The following is a 20,584-nucleotide window of genomic DNA, read 5'->3' on the forward strand; positions in this document are numbered from 1 at the left end:
AACAAAAAACCTAACCTAAAGGTCATCCAAACGTGCAATAGATCGCATGACTTGTTAATTAGCCCACTTGATTGACACTATTTTTCTTCTTTCTGGCCCAATAGCTAGTTAATGGCCCAACAAAAAGAAAAGAAACTAACAGCCCAATAAGCCATCTACGGTCGTAATTGCAGCACAAAACAAGCCCGGTCAACGGCTACAACACCAAACGATCTCAGTCACAAACCTCGGTTCCAAGGGTCATTTTATGTGTCAACTAAGAACGTCGACTACCAACCCTAACCGAAACACTGTTACAACTTTTGATATTTTATTTTGACATTCATAGTCGCCGAACAAACTAATCACCTCTCTCTCTCTCTCTCTCTGACATGGATTCTAGCTTCAAAAGGTTTCCTTTGATCGATCCAACCACCAAAACCCTTAACTAGTCTGACTTCCGGTCATTAACAGAAAATAGGAACCAAAACCAAACTGCAAATCTTGATCGGTGCAATCAATGTGTTAAAGGAGACTGACCCACAATATTTAAAGAAAAAAAACTAGGGCCGCCCGGAACTAGAGGGAAGGTCGAATAATGTTCGTACCACTTGTTAGTAACAAAGCGGCACACGGAAACGAAAAACACGAACACCAAACGAGCAAACATGATTATCACTTAGTAAACAAAAATAATAAACAATAAAAATCACAAAAATTTTATGTGGTTCGGTTCCAGTGGAGGACCTACGTTATAGGCAACGATTACAAATATTACATAGCAATGATATGTATAGATAATACACCAAGAGAGTAAAAAATAGGTCCAACCACTAAACACTTAAAACTCAAATAGTCGAATGGATAAAGTTCTCTGCACAAAAAGTGAGTAAAAGAAGGCAGCAATCCCTGAATCACGTTGGTTCTGTTAAGTCGCTTTCAAACTTTTTTAAAACATATAAATCATCCTCTATATCTCTGCTGCTGTTATTAACTCAACCCTTCTAATTATTATTTTCTGGCTAACCGAAGCCATCTCCGGCCGACCGTCACTTCAACACCTCAAATTGTCGTCGGTAAAACCTTATTACTTTTGTTTTAACTTCACTTCAAGATATGTGTTAATGAGTAAAGAATTTCACTTAAAAGAAGCTTGATACATGTAGGGTGTTCTTCGGTTGTTTTTTTGTTTCCTCCTCGTGTTTTTCTTTTTTGGTCTTTTTGCTTGTAAAAAGTGACTGATAATTGATCCATTTAAAGTTCGGGTTAGTTCTGATTAGCTGTTAGATTTTTGTGTTTAGATCTAAAATGAAAAAAAAAATGGTTTTTTCTTTTTAACTAAATATTGTCAAAGTTCAACATGTTGCTAAAAACATTATCAAAATTTAATCATCATTTGACAATATGATATAAGAATGTTTAGTACTCCAAATAATAAAGAACAAAACGAAAATGTATCTACCAGAAAAGCCGATAAATGTTTGTGTTTTTTCGGGTGTTTGGGTATTCTTTAATTCGGGTTCGTATGGCTTCGAATTTGGGTCGGGTTTTGGATTTCGGATAATACGACACCCCTAGATACATGTACTTGACATGTAAGTATACAAACATAATGATAATTATGATGAAAAGATGGTTTTATGTATAACTAGAATAAGTGTCTGCGCGTTGCGGCGGGTCATATTAAGGTGCTGGTGATATATCCGTAGGACCAGTTGGATAAATCGAACCAGAGTAAATTAATATTGATCAACCATTAAAATGAATAATACCATAAACTTTGTTTAGAGTAAAATTAACTGAAGTATTATCCTTGACTTCCTAGATCATGAACTAACTTGATAACATTATCTACCATTGTTGGATGCATGGACGTCTTACCCAAATAATTTTAGTTTCATGAATTAATAATCAATTAACTATAACTTAACAGAATGATTAAGCTACATTTGATATTTTGGTTCAATATTTTTCAACCAAATGATAATCCCTAGAAAATGGTTTTCAAAAACTTAAAAACCAACAGAAAACCTGGACTTTTGTCATTCTCTCTTCTTTATTTTGAGCAAGCGTGACAGAGCCCGCGCTTCGCGGCGTGAACACAACATGGATTCGGTGGGTAAGAAGGGCTGGTTCGTTAAGGTACCAACATTTTGCATAGTCTGTTTTGTCTTTAGCACAGTTTAGAATACAAAAGATAAGAAATTTATAACATCATAAAACTAAGTTTATGCAATTGTGTAATTAATTTTTTTAATATAAAAAAAACTAAGGCATGTTAGGTTAAATACAAGTCAAACAAATTTGCATTCGGATGCAATATAGCATCATAATAAATAAATAAATAAATAAGACACGATAAGTCAATCAAAAGTCAAATAAACTTACATTGGATGCAAAAATGTTTTAATTTGACAAAATAAAAGTCTTGATCACCTTAGTAACAAGATGTAACTTCTTTTTTTAGTTGGACAAAGCAAAAGTAAAATTAACTTGCATTCAGAATTGAATTTGTTAAATAAAGTTTGCATTAAATGGAAATTGTTTAAATTTGAAAAGATAGAAGTCAAATCGCCTTGTAACCTATGCAAATTTGTATGAATTTGACAATATGATATAACTTAAACATAAATCCAACTATATAGGCGTACAAGTTAAAATTCACAAAGACACACAATAATGACTATATTGTTGTTCCCATATACAGGAAGCTGAAATGCCATTGCTTCGGTTGTTATCCTTCCAAAGCATTCTCCTTGACCATAAAACAAAACGTTTGATAGTTTTTTTTAAATAATCGAAGTTTTATATAATTTACTATAAAACGATTACAATAAAGTGGCAGGCAAACGGGCAACAAGCTGCGCCGCAACCCCCTTTTGATAGTTAGTCAACTGTTTGCTTTTATTTACAACATAACTATTAAAAGTCAAAAGACGGGAAATTTATGGCACCTTGAACCAGATGTTGGATCTTTTTTTGTGCTGCTAAATACATGACAACAGTAAGCGACTTAATAACGAAATGAAATTAATAAAGGTATAACAGATGAATATTTTGTGAATGTGTGCCTCTCCATTCTCATTAATCAATATATATATATATATATACAATATGATCTCTATAATAAGAGATAAGATTTCATACATCAATGCAAATAATATTATACAATCTCAACTATATATATCTAACTATCTATATAATTACCTACCAGTAAATCCTACGTGTCGCTCTCAGGTTATTCCCCCCATTCTCTAGAGCCATCAGATTGCTTGATTTTATAAATGGAGGCTTTTCATGCATTTGACCCGAATTTGTGGGTATGGGTCTAACCAAACCCGAATAGTTTTTAAATGGGTTATAACATCTCATTTATTTGTGAAACTCTTTCATAATCAAACATTAATTTTTACGGGTCATGGGTCTCACCAAACCCAGATAACCTTTAAACGGGTTATAACATCTCATTTATTTGTGAAATAACCCCTTAATCATCAAAGAATAATTTCCACGGGTTATGGGTTATGAGTCTTACCAAACCCTAATAGCCCTCAAATATAGGATCTCATTTATTGGTAAAGAATTTCTTCATGAAACCCCTTTGTTGCTGGTCTATCATCTCCATTGCCGGTTAACTTCCGAAACTACCTACCATCGTCAACTACATCACGTCCCCTTTTTCATTAGACAAATATTTGTGTTCATGTTTGTTCGTTTAAAAAAATTAACATGCTCGTGTTCGTTTATGTTTATTTATTAAAAATCTAAAAAACCTACACATCTCAATTGAAAAAACCCAAACGCTAAAAATTATAATAACAAACTAATATATATGTATTAAATTAAAACAAAACTACGTTAAAAAATAAAATAAATCATCATAAAATAACAAAACGATTAAAAACAAAAACTTAAATAACCTCCCGTAACACGGGAGAATCAAACTAGTATAATATATACGTCTATTAGAAATCGATGTTGGATCTTTTTTTTGCGCTATAAAATCCTTAAGTTTGGTTTCAAATTTGGTCAGCACAGTCCTATCACTCCCTACACTTACCACGAGTGATGATGGCCACTTGTAGCTTTTTTCTTATATCACTCCCTAAGCTTTCATAAAATGACTTCAAAATAAATCTTAATATTTTCCTCGCGACTCACCTGCACATCATGATCACGCGTTAAAATAACTTTCGTAACTTTTTTATGTTAGCATTTTAATCCATTATAAAGAATGGGGCCGAAAGTATTTATTTAGTTTATGTGTTAGAAATAATTTGTACTTGTATTTGTATTATTATTGGGCCATAAGACAATTAGGAAATAAGGCCAATGTATGTAATTTGAATATGATTGGAATTAGGGTAAAGTCTGGTAAAATATGGCGTTTGACAGTTATTCATAACCGCTGTAACTGATGAAACAAATGTGACGTTTCAAGAAATTGGTTTCTTAAAATCTCTCTAAATTCTATCTTATATGCATAAGTATTACGTGTATTTTAATCATAAGATGAAGCCTCGATCCATGTTTAAACAGATCCGGGAATTTCCACTGTGTAAAATTTGAAAGAAAGAACTTACTGTTTATAGCTACAAAAAATTGTCATCATTTCATACTCCCAAGTGACTCCCTTACATGTTCTATCAAAACCCTTTTGGCCACATTATCTTCAGCAACATCCCTAAGTTCTTTACTGTACCAAGGTGTACAACACACGTCTTCGGCATTCTAATTCTGCAAATTAAAGATAACATTTTTCAAAATCTTGTAGCTAAAGTTACTGAATTTTATCCCAATATTCAGCTGTTAAATGTGAATCAATCAAAGAGTGTTTAGTATAAAACCATCATGATGTACCATCTGCAATCATAAATAAATATTACTGGGCTCCTGTTGCTATCAAAATGTCAAAAAATATAAGTACCTTTGATGAACAAAATACGCGTGTAGTATTAAAGAGTTTTAATAACAATTAGGGGTTTAGAAACGAGCAAACTAAGCACACGAGCAGCCAAAGAAACATGTACCACAACTGTCAGGTACTTCCAATAATGCAATTAAATTCTGGTTTTCCTTTCATTCATAATTAACTCAAGAAAAACAAGCAAATATTCAACTAAAATCCTAAACCTTTTGAGTTTGGTGAGGAGGAGTATTACCCATTACACCCTTCTCATTCTCAACTAAAATCCTAAACCTTTTTTTTAAAACAACTTAAAAATGTCATGTTTTGATCATTTTACATTAATAAGGTAAGTCAACGTTTTTTTAAACAACTGTAAGGCCGATAAATTGTGACTTACGATATTAATATGGCGAAACTTGTATTATATATTTATGAAGTTAGCGTGAATTCCGGATCCGAGACGAGAATTTTGGTGCACACGTTTAACTTCAACGGGAGAATACTTCTAGAATGTTTATTGTTTAGCTATATTTAGGGACTATGTTGTCTTTGTTAGTGTGTGTTTTTCTAGTGTGTAAACAATCACCCAAGGGGAGCTCACCTTGGGTGGGATCAATTCGCTTAATATTATTAATCTTAATTTATTACCGATTACGGAGTCGTTTACTATCCTTTATATTATTTTTATACTTTTGTTCGATCGTTTGTTATACCACACTCTCGATCATTTATCAAGAACAAAATCCGTTCGTTTGTCCGGTTACAGGACCTACAACAACTTGTTGACTTATTGCTTAAAAGTTAATCCAAACACTTTTTTTGAAAACTCCTTTTCGAAAAGTCATATGCTATAAGTCCTTTTAACATGAAGTCCTTTTGGACTTGAATAAGGAATCCCAAACACACCCTAGGACTTTAAGTGAAATCAGTTACTTTAAAACCCAAAATAAATAAATACTTAAGTTAACATATAATCAACTAGGTTACACGGGTTTGTAAAAGACATATAATTACAAAAAAACAAAACAAAACAAAAACACATGTAGTACACATGGTAATAATAAAACAAAAACAATAAAAAATGATAATATAAACAATTACAAACATTTTTGTTAATATCATAAAATTACCAATTGCATACATGTAACAGACATTAGTGTTTTGTAGTAGTTAACAAACTTTACACAACTTTAAAATTTCTTATTGGTAATATTTCATGGAGACTAAATATATTTAGGCCGTGTTGTACAAAGTTATATAGAAATCTGAATATAACTCTTTAATTTCAAACCAAAGTTATAAAATTTGAGAAGTCCCATTTCACAAATTGGATTTAATCAAAGAACCAAAAGGATATAATTGATTTATCGAACCCATGTTTTTACCAATGAATCTCCTATGAATGTTTTAATTTTGTGTTGCATTCGATAAATCGATACCCATGTTGATGGGTATCGATTGAAACACATGTAAAAAGAAGAAATCAAACAAACATTATAATTCTAATGTAGAAGACAAATGCAAAAGCAGACAACGATCGTTAATTGAATATGTATAGTCTAATCGCATTTATACTCTGAATTAGGGTTGATGATTACATAGAATTGTTAGGGTTAAGCCAGACTGATGAAAATGAAATCACATTTAACATAGTCTAGTTGTTTACAAAACCCGCTATATGTGAATTCACTTTTAATTTTAATGAAAGAAAAAAATAAAAAAAATGCCAAAATGCTATGTGGCAATTTAAAAAGATTTGATGAAAAATATTTTAATAAAAAGAAAAAAATGCCAAAATGCTATGTGACAATTTAAAAAGATTTGATGAAAAATATTTTAATAAAAAGAAAAAAAAATGCCAAAATGTCATGTGGTAATTTAAAGAGATTTGATGAAAAATATTTTAAAGAAAAGAAAAAAATAAAAAAATGTCAAAATGTCATGTGGTAATTTAAAGAGATTTGATGTAAAGTATTCAATGAAAAGAAAAAAATATAGAAAATGTCAAATGTCATGTGGCAATTTAAAAAGATTTGACAAAAAAATATATTTTGATGAAAAGGAAAAATAAAAAAAATGTCAAAATGTCATGTAGCAATTTAAAGAGATTTAATGAAAAGTAGAATGATATGGTTGCTTGAAAATCCACTATTTTATTATATAGGTAGATAAAATATTTTACCTTTGTTTGGTCGGGGACCCCATTAGTAAAATTCCGAACGTTGTTGGTCCCGTACATTAAAGTTGTAACTTGACAAGAATTCAGTTGGTTTTAGTTAAATATATAACAATTTAGGTGGACCAATGGGTGGCGTTGGTGGTAGGGGCAACAACGACGATGGTTGTGATGGTGGTCCCGTAGTGGTGGTGTCGCAAAAACATGGTGAAACAGGAATGTAATGGAAAAGAAGAGAGGGTGCGAAGGAAACGTTTTATGGAAAGAATTATTCGTGTAATCATTGATTTTGTTTTGTTGATCCCCCCCCTTTCTCTTTTTTTTTTATTCTCTCAAGATGACGTATTCCATTTCATCTATCATTAATGTGTATCAAACGCTACCTAAGTTTTTTTATGTGTGTGTTGATGTGTTCTATAGGAAAAGTAGTATCACACTAGTTTTAGTATCATGAGTGTGATGGAAAAACTTATTTGTTAGATTAGTACTAGGGATAGTAATAGACCAAAACTCGACATCATACCCAAAACATATGGGACAGGTATGGGATTCGGTGTTGAAAATGTTTACCAACCTGATTAGTCAATAACATGTATTCATTTACTCGATTGTATGCCCGACACAATTTTAATTTTTATTTATTTGTTTTAAGTATATAATATATCGGATTATGTTCGTACTTCGTACCAGCCCACTTTATTTTAAGTAAATATGGTGTAATATACCCATTTTATTTTACGTATATAAGGTATATAATAAACTCAATTTTACCCAATTACATAACTGAAACTCAAGGATATACCAGATGGGTAATCACATGATAGATAACCGACATGTTTTGGATTGGATGGAGCAACCTCTTATGATTAGGTATGGGGCTGAGAATTAGAATTATCAAAACTGAACCATTCATCATCATCATCATCATCATCATCATCATCATCATCATACTCAGTATATCCCACCAATAGCAAAGCTATGGTAGGGTCTGAGGAGGGTAAGATGTAGACAGCCTTACCTCTACCCTATAAGGATAGAGAGGCTGCTTTCGGTGAGACCCCCGGCTCGATAGTAGTTTTGCATCAAGCCTTGGACATAAGGCACATAGCACTCAATCATCTGGACACCGGCTGATCGGTGCATGTACCCTTGTCTTTCGGCTATCAACGCCACTACATGATGCCTGATTAACCGTCCGTCACTTTTAACGTTATTTTCACGAGATTAGTAAAATAACGTCAAAACTGAACCATTGCCATCCTTAATTGGTACCAATACATTCTACCTTGTATTTTCAATCTTTGATGAAAGCATTATAAATTTCAAACACTCATTAAAAAATATTAAAACTTCAAACCCCTGCAAACCTTCACTTCAACTGTCATGTAGTTTTTTTTATCACACCTTGAATTATACGAATATTTTTTTATATAAATTTTTAAATCACCTTTATATGTTTTTAAATATTAACATTAGTTGTAGGATGGTGCGGCAGTGATGATTAGCCTGGGCAGGGATCTTATCTTACTGTCACCGACAACTTTATAAGAGTATTATGTCGGATATATGTTCTCACGGGCATCACCAAGTTTGGATTTGCTAGCATTTGTAGCCTATTGGCAACCCATCACATCAGTGGTGATCCCAACTTCAAGGGTTATAGCATCCGTTAGTGATTACTTACGGGTCGTTCATTTGCACTCAATGAAGCAAATATACAATGTATCGATCGACATCTAGATACAACGGTATTTGGGGTGGAGCTTGGCTTCGCCTCAGGTTCATTTGGCAAGCATGATCCAAATAGTGCATCTTACATCCATTAAAAGTTTAAAAACCATTTGAGATAGCAATCCTAAAGTACCACAAAGCCCTCACTAGTCATACATCCATTGAACCCCTTTGAACTAACAGGCCTTTATGCAACAACTCTACTATCCGAAAATAAATACAAGAGTCGTAATGTTAAAAGGTCATTGACCTCAGTGAAACTTATGAAGATTGGTAAGCAGAACCGAAACACAAACAAAACACGGGTTTAGATCAAAAGCCCGAAAAAAAAATCTGATGAATTGTATATATGCATACCCTCTAGTAAGTAGTAACAATTACTAAAAATATGATAAAATGAAACCAAAACATGGAGTTAAAAAACCATATCTGAAAAGATCCATTTTAAATGATCATAACATCCTCCTACTTTCAAACTTAGGTCTTAATAGTTAATACGCCTGAATAAAACACGCGTTTAAGGCAGCAACCGTAAATTACCACTATTTACCGGGCTTTACATTTTAGCTACACAAAATTGCCCAAAATTACCAGTTTACCACTTAACTAATAAATATAAAAGATTATAAGTTAAAACGATTTTCCATGAAGAAAAAGCTTACATCTTCAGCACATAAACGAGGCGCCAAATTTCCACTTTGACATTCACCCATAATCGAATCAATCGTTTTCCTCTTTTCATGTGCTCCCATGAACAGATATTCTAGATCTTCAGCAGTTAAACGACGATTCGAAGTTCCACTTTCCTCTTCACCGAAATCCAAATCAACCATTTTCCTCCTTTCATCCTGCATTCACCAAAATATAGTGAAGGGTAAAATAGTGAAATTACAGTTTTAACCCCAGAAGTACAAACCTGGAGTTTAAAAATTCGGTCTTCAACTGTGTCTTTAACAGCGAGTCTAGACACTGTAACAGGGCGAGTTTGATCGATTCGAGCAATTGCTAGATCTGTGGTAGTTGGATTCCATGACCGATCCATAAGAATAACATGCGACACAGCTAACTTGCTCATATCAAGATTGTTAGCCTTCAGTAGCACCAGCATAATGGTTACCTGCAACATATTTCATTTCTTGATCAAAATGTAATACGCAAAATTCCAAATAAATGCTTAAAATGGCATACATGTTCAAAGTTGCCCGAAGTGAATCTTTAATCAATAAAACCTCCTAAATCATTTTACTTAGATACTTAGATTATTATGAAAAAAACAATATACTTGTAATAATATTCAACACCATTTTATTTTAAAAAAAAGGCTAATTGTGTAAGGTAACCATTTTTTAAGCCAGAACCATCAAACTTTAGAATATTTTTACATGCGGCATCCGATCTCCAAATTTTCTAATAGAAGATAAAAATAAGTACGTTTTTGATCAAACATTTATCCGAGCCGTCCGTTTTGCCAACTCCATCAATCTAGTAAGGGCTGTTTGTTTGCATCTGAATGGAACCATTCAAATGTAAACATCTTATTCATTTAGACTTCAGACTGTTTGATTCCAAACAGAAAAAACATCTGAATGGTTAAAATTATGTCTGAATCATTCAGACTTATTGTTGTTGCTGAATGGGACAGAGGCTCATTCAGATATGACTCATTCAGATCTGAATGAACCAAACAGCCGACTTTGATAACTATAAAGAGTAGAAAGTTAACCTCGGGATCAGTGTTGAATTGGTTAACAGCATGGTCACTTGAAGATAAAGACATTGAGGGGTCAAGTCTCCTATATTCAATACAATATTGAGGAAGTAACAATTCAAAAAGATCCAACGTGTTTATCCACTGAGAAAGCACAACTGCTTTTATTGGCAGCCCTTCAACACCCGAACTTTCTGATCTGCAATTTGGCTGAATGATCTCAATTGCAGCTTTAATCTTTGAAGAAATATAATCTTGCTGAAAACCTATAGATTCCTCATCTGATCTTTGATGAGCTGGCACCATTATCATCAGAGATAGAATTCCTTAATGTGGCTTTGTTAAATAGCACATCCGGCCCGATTGGGCTTTCGCATTCTGGTGCCATCATCCTCTAAGTATAAAGATACACATTCATGACACGATATATGTCCACAAAGGGTAACAACTGCAGCTTCTGGAAACTCCTGTGAATCATCAACCCACTTATCAGTTTTTAGTGTTCTAATAAACTGATTTATGCTCTCAATTATAGAAAAATTATAAATAATAATAATAATAATAGTGAAGGCCAGTGAAACTCACACTACACAAGCAATACATGGTGGAAGTTTCCAAAAGATTCAACAAATAAGATTGCATATATTTAAGGAGGTTCTTTGCGATTCTTGAAGATCTACTGGCAGATTTTGAGGTAAATCCCTTAACCAGCAACGGGTGGACACAAGCTTTCCGAAGCCGCGAAAGCATCAAAAGCATATATCCGTAATTTTCAATCACAGTACCTGCATCAACATATTTCTGAAAAATAAAGAGTATTATTAGTTAAATATTTGTTCTCTTCATTTGGTTCTTACATATGTAGAATTCAGTATTCACTTTTCAGGAAACAAGAAACTGGAAGATAAAAAAATAACAATATAGACACATGTTTTAGCAAAAGCACCTTTAAATTATGAGCGTGATTCAGCCTCAAGCTTCTGATAAAAAGCACGTTCTTCAGGTGAGAAGTGAACGGCGGTCAAGTTTATTGATTGTGGAAGTAAGTTAGCAATAGGCTCACCACAAATCAAAGTGTCTGTGTCCAGAAAAAGTAAATCTGATTAACATCAAGCAAATATCAAATCTCAAATTTGCACACCTGCATGCATGCCACATCATACGGGTCATATGATGCCAATCTGCCATACAACCCATATGACTTTTGCAAACAACATACCTGTCACATCATGCACGCCATATAAAGCAAACTTTACAATTTACATCAAACAACTCATATGACTTCTGACACAACACATCACTATCACATCATATTGCATGTACGAACCATTTCACCATATCATACAGGCCATATAGAGTCATATGGCCCATATGATTTGGCAAAAAAGTCATACAAACCGCTGACGGATTGACCAAGTTGACGGATTCGCCTACATGGCTATAGAGTTGGTAAAAATAAAGGATCTTTACGAGCAAAATAGATCAATATGCATTTTATATTTAGAAATACAAAGAACCTTATTTACTTTTCACTTTAGCATATTCATAGGGTGATTTATTATCATCAATTTCTTTTGTCAACTTTCTTAAACCAATGACAGTAATTCAGTAACAAGAAAAATCGAACAAAAAAACATACCTTTTGTCCGACGAAGCATTCTTGCCTTCAACCTGCAATCGGGATCGTTATCAGACGGAGAAATGAGTTATATCTGCCATACGGTTCACATCTCAGAAACAGGAAATAACTGAACAGTTCATCAATATCGTTCTGCATAGGTGTTCCAGATAAGCACCATCTCTTTCTAGCCTTGAGACCAATACACGCTTTAGATATCTGTGTTTTGCTGTTTTTCATCGTTTGAGCTTCATCTAATATCACTCTGAGCCAACAGACTTTAGCAAGCGTACCACTAAAATCAGTGGCAAAACCATCAAATCTTTTTTCACCCTTCTTTATCTTTCCAGAAATACCCTTTCTTTTCTTATTACCATTTCTGTGATCATCTTCTTCATCAAAAACTTCAGTCGGGATTTCTTTTGCCACAATGGCATATGTTGTAAGTACTACATCATATCTTGCCAGCTCAGCAGGATCTTTAGTCCTGTTGTCCCCATGATAGATTAGAACTTCAAGCTTAGCTTCTTCTGCAACTTTTTCATCAAGTTCACGGGCCCACTTTCTTAACACACCGGCGGGGCACACAACCAGTGATCCTGCTAAGGGTTTTCGATTTCTAACCCGTCCTGTTGAGTTACCGGCTTCAGAACAATCTGATTTCGGTTTTGACGAAACACTCTGATTCAGTATAAGTGCAATCATTAAAACTTTCTTACCAAGGCCCTATGAAGGAAAATACAAAAAAAATAAAAAATAAGTCTATGTGGCATTTTAAAATATAAATCATATATGGTAAATATGTAACCTTATCATCAGCTAAAATTCCACCAGCACTAACCGAACTATTTTCCATTTGAATCATCCATGCCAATGCAATCTTCTAGAAGAACACAATGCAAGCAAAAAATAAAATAATATACACATGCACACGAACATAAAGTGTAAAACATTTGTAATTAGGTGCGTAGAAATCCTGGTGCCTTAACAGAGAGACCGACAGAAGACCATCAGGTAAGTTTGCTTCTTTTAAGGGTTGATTAAGATTCTGAAATAAAAAAAAATACCTTTTTCAATATCTATATCTATACTATATATAATGAGTGAAAGATGGGCAAATTAAGACGGTGGTTTTTAAGGGATTTACAATCATTTAAGCACATGGTACAACTACAAAGAGGGACAATGTGGTAATTGCACACTTAAATATCAAGTGTTTTACATCTTTATCAATGATAGTTACAATCTTAGTCCTTCAACTTTATTGATGCTTTTGTAAATTTAGAGAATAATTATAAATTTAACCTTTATCTTTTGCATATTTACTTATTTCAATTTCACTTTTAACCCAACTTCCCCCACGATTTTCAAACGATCATAACTTTTTCGTACGATAATATTTTTTTTAAAAAATTGCACTATAAAAATGAGCGTTTAATTCTCTCTAATTTGAGTATGATATTGCCATAGTTTGTTTAAGTTATAAAAATGACAATTTTTGTGGTCCAAGTTTGATGGTTTTGTGTTAAACCGTGAGCCAAATCATTAGTAATGGTATTTTGTTGTCGAAAACTGAAACCGGAACGTTGAAACTTGAAACCAACCAAACCGAATCATTATCAACGATTCAGTTCCGATTTGGTTTGTACATTGATAGCAGTTTGAGTTTAAAATAAGAATGATTAATACAAATATACCAACAAACGTACGGTTTCACGTTTAAATAAAACAATAAACGCCCATAAATCTATTACATGATTACTAAGGTCTGTGTTTCCCGTTGCATCGCGCGGGCACCCGTCTAGTAGCTTATAATATAGTGAGCATGTTATTGGAAATGGAAACAAACCATTTTCTTTTCTTAAATAATAACAAACACAATATACTAACTTGATCATTTTTTAAACTTCCAAACAACAAATTATATGATAGTTAGAAACTTAAACAGTAGAAGCACATCCATCCATGTTACAACTAAGTATCTGGTTTTAATATTCCAAGCGACTTGATTAATAAAACAGAGTAGAAAAATCTAGCTAATTAGGACAAAAGCATTAATTTATTTCCTCATTTATAACATACACAAATAAAGGAAGATCAATACCTGCAATGCTGCTCGATATATTAGTCCCTCGTCAGCATTCACTGGTGCATTTGAAACAGACATTGGGGACCTCAGCGGCGGTGAAGTAGCTGAATCCCTTTCAGATGAGTCATTGTATGCTTTATATCCTTCTGGATCCCAATCACTCGATTCGCTATCTTCCAAACTAGTATCCATCGGTTCCATTGGAGACACTACAATTCAATTAACCAAAATCAGCACCTCCTAAAGCCCAATTTCTGAATTAACATAGCATGATATGAGTCTCAAAACATGAAATCACAAAAATTAACCAAAAGATGACCTAACAAACTCATTCAATGAAAACTGACATTACAAAGCAGCACTAACGAAATGAAATGAGGATTTTAGCATGATCAAGCACTTATTCTTAACCGAACTATTCATATTTTCATATAATGCTAGCTTGTATACCTCCAATTCATTTCATGTGTTTCATGATCAAGCACTTATTATTCACCGAACTGAAAACTCACAAACGAACCTAACAAACCGAACAGGTTATCCGAAAACTAGGGTTGCAAACGAGCCGATCCGCTCACGAGCTACTCGAGATCGGCTCGTGAAATAGCTTGATCGAGCCTAAGCCTAAAACAATCTCGTTTAATAAACGAGCTTGGGCCCGAGCTTCACTTGTGAAGCTTGAGCCGGCTCCTAATCCTATACAAGCCTGTCATTTTTATAATATATATATATATATAATACTATTAGTTAATATGTATAATGTTATGAAAAAATAACTAAACAATATATATATTATATTGTATATAAAATTATAATTGAAAAAAATACAAAAATAATTATAAATATATAAAAATTAATTAATTAATTGTAAACAAGCTGAGCCACTCACGAGCCAAACTCGAGCTTTAGAAATATAGATCGAAACAGGCCGAGCTCGAGCTCTGGTAAGTTAAGCGAGACGAGCTCGAGCCTAGTCGAGATCAGGCTAGTGTGTAAGTTAAACGAGACGAGCTCGAGGCTAGTGTGTAAGTTAAACAAGCCGAGGCTCGGTTCGTGGCTCATTTACACCCCTACCGAAGGCCGATTGGTTAATAAAATAGATTAACCGGTTTCTTGCAGTTTAGGCTAATAAACGAACCGAAATGTGACCTAAAATTCTGGAATTAGGTTTACGCATTGTGAGATTGTAGTAAAAAGGACGAATAGTAAAGGATTAACAGGAAATTGAGTTTAATAGACGTACGTACAGTTATTATGTGTGCAATCGTCAGGAGTGAAGATCGATCAAAACCCTAATAATTGCAGACAATCAGTAGGCAGTGTAGTGTGTGTTCTATTCGACACGTTACCAACTTTTATATGACGTTATTCAAAATATTTCGGTTTGGCGGATTGCAAGGTATGACTGAAATGGTTATTAAACACTCACTAGTAAGACAAACTTTTGTTTAAAACTAAATTATTAATAACTTTTTTTAAACTAAAATTTGGAATCTCCTTTGCTTCTTTAAATTCCGGAATCTCTTTTGCGATCACATTTATTATCCCTATCTCTATAATTACACTACATTTCTCTCTCATGTTCAATTAAATAATATTTTTTATACCTTTATCATTACAGTTTTCTCTCTCCTCTACTTACAGTCAATCCAACAAATATTAAAAAATAAATAGGGGCAAACAATGTTCCCCAAATTTACAAAAAAATCACTACATTTCTCTCTGTTCTTTTTTGTCATCTCCATCATCTGACTTATCCACATATCCATTGGACTCTATACGATTATATGAAACTTATACGATCGTTTAAGACTTTAGAATATGTCATAAACATTCCATACGATAGTATGGCAACCATACGATCATTTTTTTTATTTAAAAAAAAACAACCAGCAACTTTGAAGATTGATGTGTGTGTTAACCACTGACGTAGGATGGCTGACATCTTATATCACGTCTGGAATATTGTATCGTGTCGTTGCGTAAAACGAGGGTAAGTATGCATGGAATATTATATCATATTTCCTTTGACAACCACATCTGTATACTATCACAAATCTAAACGCATTATTGACACATGATGGTTGAAGATATGTTAGTTAAAATGAAAAATTTACATAAGAATGTTGTCGTTGACTCTCGTTGTCACCCAAATCTCACAAGACATCACGTTTTAGATTATGTTGACGCAATACTATGTCAAAATCATTAAGTTATACGAGCCATATAAATCAAAATCTTACATTCTAGTGTCATATACCTCGTATGATTAATGTCATAACACACCACCATTGTCACACCGGTCAATATTATTATATAACCTCTATAAACAAATTTTGTCATACCATGTTATCATACGGGACATATAATATAACAACCCGTATGATTTGGTGAATAAGTCATACATTTAGTATGACTTGTCACTTGTTATAGTACACTAGTGATGTTTTCTTCATCAATGACTATGCTAATTAAAAATCAACATCCATTCTCAAGTTTTTCCACTTGATTCTCACCATTATTAAGCTGAAATATGTCATGTACTCAACAAAACCACAATATTCTTTATAATTTTCCTTGAAAATTACAAACAAAAAAAATGCGAGAAAAGATTAATCGGCTCTATAAGTAGTTTAAATGAGAGGAAACTCATATTCGTCGTGCATTTACCAGACTGTCCCACAACAATTAGTCCTTCAAATGATGCTCAAACAGAGATGCCATTTCAATCTGCAAAAAGATCAGGTCAACTTACATATGCATGTATTTATAACTATATATATGTGAGCATGTTAATAAAAAAAAGTCAACTTACAGCAGTCAAAGCTGCCTCGGACCCCTTGTTCCCTGCTTTACCGCCAGCACGATTCAAGGCCTAATACATATGCACATACATACATATATTTAGACAATTATAAAAAAAACACATAAGACAATTCACAAATTTACCTGATCCATGTCTTCACATGTCAAGACTCCAAATATGCAAGGAACGCCTAAAACATTGTAATTGAATAACATGAAATCAGTTCAAGCAAAAAAACTTACAGTTAAATTTGTTAATCTTTAAATAAAAATGTAAATCAAACCTGAATTAATTCCAGCTGAAAGAACTCCAGATGCAGCTGTATTAGCAACAGCATCATAGTGAGTAGTATCACCTCTTACCTAAAAATACATAAATAGTTAGTTATATACATTCAGACATCGATGGCAATGTATAACTTGGGAATAACAATAATATTACCACGGCTCCAATACACAAGATTGCATTGTATTTCCCTGATTTTCCAAGCTTTTGAGCAACCAACCCAATCTCAAAACTACCAGGAACCCACACGACCTAATAAGTTTAAACACAATATTAGTCACAATATACTCATAAACGGTTCAACCAAATTGCATGTGATAATTCTAACCAACCAAGAATGATTGATAGCCAAACACTAATTATTAAAAGCTTGTTTTAACATGTTGCGATTTGGTTATAGCCCACAAAAAGTATAGAATTCAAGAAAGAAAAACAAGAAGTATTACATACATCAATGTCTTCTTCCCTCACTGAATATTTCTTAAACGTGTCCAAAGCACCCTCCAGCAATGGCCTTGTAACAATTTCATTGAACCTTGCAACAACCTATGTCATGATAAGTAGTAACATATAACAAAATGTCAAAATATACAGAACATTTTGTTTAATTAAGATTAAACGATTGTTACAGAACAAGCTACAGTTCTATGTTATAAATGAAACCTAGAATCATCAATGTGAATTACACTCTGCAAGCTAAAACACCGCATCAACTCAAAAGAATGCCAGTAAAAGGAACTAAATTTTGTTTTTAAATATGATAGTAGCATCAGTATTGTAAAAATCGCAATTAGGCACTGATCAATCGAAAATCAGAGTGCTATCGAATTGATTTCACCTAATAAGTCGATACCAGTAAAAATTGGTAAAACATCAGTCAAAATTGGTCGAAATCATTGAAGTGTATGAAAAATAATACTTATTTTGAAAAATCATATATAATAATTTGTATTTTGGGGTGTAAACATTCCGAGCCAAGCCCGAGCTCAGCTTGTTTTGACTCCCAAGAGCCCAAGCTTGGCTCGTGAGTGATTTTTATAAGCTCGGGCTCGACTTGTTTATCATTTGTTAATCAATTTATACACATTTTCAACAAATCTTATATACTTTGAGAAAAAACTTAAGCGAGCCTAAGCTCGCCTCGAGCTCGTGTAGTATCTTAAACGAGCCAAACCTTGGTTCGAGCTCGGTTGTGCAGTGTGAAATTAATACATAGAAGTCCAAAAGAGGTCAAACTTAAAGATACACAAGGCTCGTCCACGAGCTTCCCATACAAGGCTTGAGCTCAAATAAACGAGCTTTATTTGAGGCTCGGGGTCGTTTCAAGCTTTTTATCGAGTAGCTACGCACGTTTGCACCCCTAATTTCTATTGCATTTGCTACTCATAGAACTAACTACATTAAACACTTAAACCACACTTATAAGTTTCATATTCTAAAGATAAAATGAAGTAAACTAACAATGGCGAACCGGAACCCCTCGGCTTTCGTCAAGAACCCGGTGAATTGGCGAACAGCTTCGGTTTGAACCGACAGTTTCTTCCTCTCTGCTGGTGCTACAAACAGCGAATTAGATAAACCTAACATTAACAGAGAGTAATTAATAAGTGTAAATTAAACAAATTGAATGTGGAATTTGAAACCCTAGATGTTATGTTATGTTACCTTTTGAGGGAAACTGAATGAGTGGTGACGTGGAGATTTGACGGTGATAAAGAAGAGATAGTGAAGATGAGCGATGGGTAGATGATGATAAAATTGATGAATTGGTGGTGTTGTGAAGACGATGAAGAAGAATGGTTGATGAAGATGAAGATGAAGATGAAGATGAAGATGAAGATGAAGCAGCCGCCATTGTTGTAGAGTTTGGGTGGAGTGTGTAGTGTAATTCAGTTTGTCTATCAATTTCGTGAACGGTTTGACGGGAAGTTCGTTTATAGTCATTCGTTAATAAATAAATGAACGACTGTGAGCAAAAAAGTTGTGTTTATTTAAGTTAGGGGTGTTCAAAATATGATTCGAATTCGAAACATTCGAAATTCGACTCGATTCGAATTCGAATATGAAGATTCGAATTCGATTTCAAAATATTCGAATTCGATTCGATTCGTATTCGAGTATAGTAATCGAATACAAATCGAATACGAATTCATGATTTTTATTCGATTCGAAATTCGAATTCAAATTATATAATATATTAATATATATATTTAATTTATTAATTTGGGTCAAATCCTTAAATAATAAATGTCAAAACATAATAAATCTCAATAATCCATACTGATATTTCTTAATTTTGTCAATGCTTAATTTTGAACCTATTTTCATGTGGTATTGTAGCTACTTTAAACTTATATTTATTTGTTTTACATTGATGATTATGATTTTTAAAGTTTTTGACAAATGTGAACTTGAATCAATTCAAATTTATTCGAATTCGAGTTTCAAATACGAATAGAATCGAATTTCGAATATGGGATGTAATACGAATACGAATCGAATAATCCAACTTTTAAATGAATACGAATCGAATACGAATACCAGCAAAAAAATAAATTATTCGAATTGTTCGATTCGATTAACTTGAAAATTCGTTATTCGATTCGATGAACACCCCTAATTTAAGTAAACAAACGAACATGAACACATGTTTCATTCGTTCACTTATGTTTGTGAGCATGCATTTATGATTGTTTATCTATGTGCATTTTTTGAATGAAACGTTGGTATAATCGTCTACTTAATGTTTTATATTTGTTCGTTTGTGTTAATTAACGCCTTGTTCTTGAGTTTTTTTAAATGAGAGAAAGGGAAAGAAAACTAAAGATAGTTAAAAAATGGGTGTTCTTGAGTTTTTTAAAAGAGGGAAATGAAAGGAGTATGAGGAGTTAGGAGGGATTAAATTGATGTTTTTTCCCAAAAAATTATCCTCCTAAAAATGGGATGATTACTAAGGATAACATAATTATCATTTTCTTTCCTCTAACTTCCTTCCAACTCAAGAACACACCTAATTAAAAAAAAATTCCGTTCCCTTCCCTTTCTTATCCTTCCCTCTCCTTTTATTTTCTTTTCTTGGTTAAAAAAAACTCAAGAACAAGGCATAAGTGTGTTCATTTATGTTTGTACACATATGTTTGTTTATCCTTGTTTTGTTCAGTTATGTTCATTTATATTTGTGAACTGTTCATTTAGATTTTAAATGCGGACATAGATGAACACGAACATGTACATTTCTTAAACGAAATAACATGAACACGGATATTTGTCCTATTAAGTGTTC

The 20,584-nt window shown here is 33.2% G+C and overlaps 1 protein-coding gene and 1 pseudogene across 1 annotated transcript; both read right to left on the minus strand.

Annotated features, from left to right (window-relative positions):
* Positions 1 to 9,341: 9,341 nt before the first annotated feature.
* LOC143575471 (helicase-like transcription factor CHR28) lies at positions 9,342 to 14,411 on the minus strand (annotated as a pseudogene).
* Positions 14,412 to 16,663: 2,252 nt separating this feature from the next.
* Positions 16,664 to 19,156, minus strand: LOC143575478 (6,7-dimethyl-8-ribityllumazine synthase, chloroplastic-like). The gene is made up of 8 exons (XM_077059849.1): positions 18,967 to 19,156; positions 18,763 to 18,881; positions 17,752 to 17,847; positions 17,458 to 17,553; positions 17,300 to 17,378; positions 17,160 to 17,206; positions 17,026 to 17,085; positions 16,664 to 16,940 (listed from the first exon to the last, which is right to left on the minus strand). The coding sequence occupies exons 1-8, from the start codon at positions 19,154 to 19,156 to the stop codon at positions 16,899 to 16,901; spliced, it is 729 nt and encodes a 242-aa protein (XP_076915964.1). The 3' UTR covers positions 16,664 to 16,898.
* Between the last annotated feature and the right edge of the window lie 1,428 nt (positions 19,157 to 20,584).

Source organism: Bidens hawaiensis, unplaced genomic scaffold, assembly GCF_021521415.1.
Source record: "Bidens hawaiensis isolate Kalapana, Puna unplaced genomic scaffold, B.hawaiensis_p1.1 tig00027524_1, whole genome shotgun sequence".
Classification (NCBI taxonomy): domain Eukaryota; kingdom Viridiplantae; phylum Streptophyta; class Magnoliopsida; order Asterales; family Asteraceae; genus Bidens; species Bidens hawaiensis.

What these genes read in the sequence shown, in the direction of transcription:
- LOC143575478 (XM_077059849.1), bottom strand. Translation starts at nt 19,156, where the DNA reads ATGGCGGCTGCTTCATCTTCATCTTCATCTTCATCTTCATCTTCATCT. An exon ending in TGAGGGAAGAAGACATTGAT is followed by an intron (nt 17,554 to 17,751) that starts GTATGTAATACT and finishes TAAACTTATTAG; the next exon opens with GTCGTGTGGGTTCCTGGTAG. An exon ending in TCTTGTGTATTGGAGCCGTG is followed by an intron (nt 17,379 to 17,457) that starts GTAATATTATTG and finishes ATGTATTTTTAG; the next exon opens with GTAAGAGGTGATACTACTCA.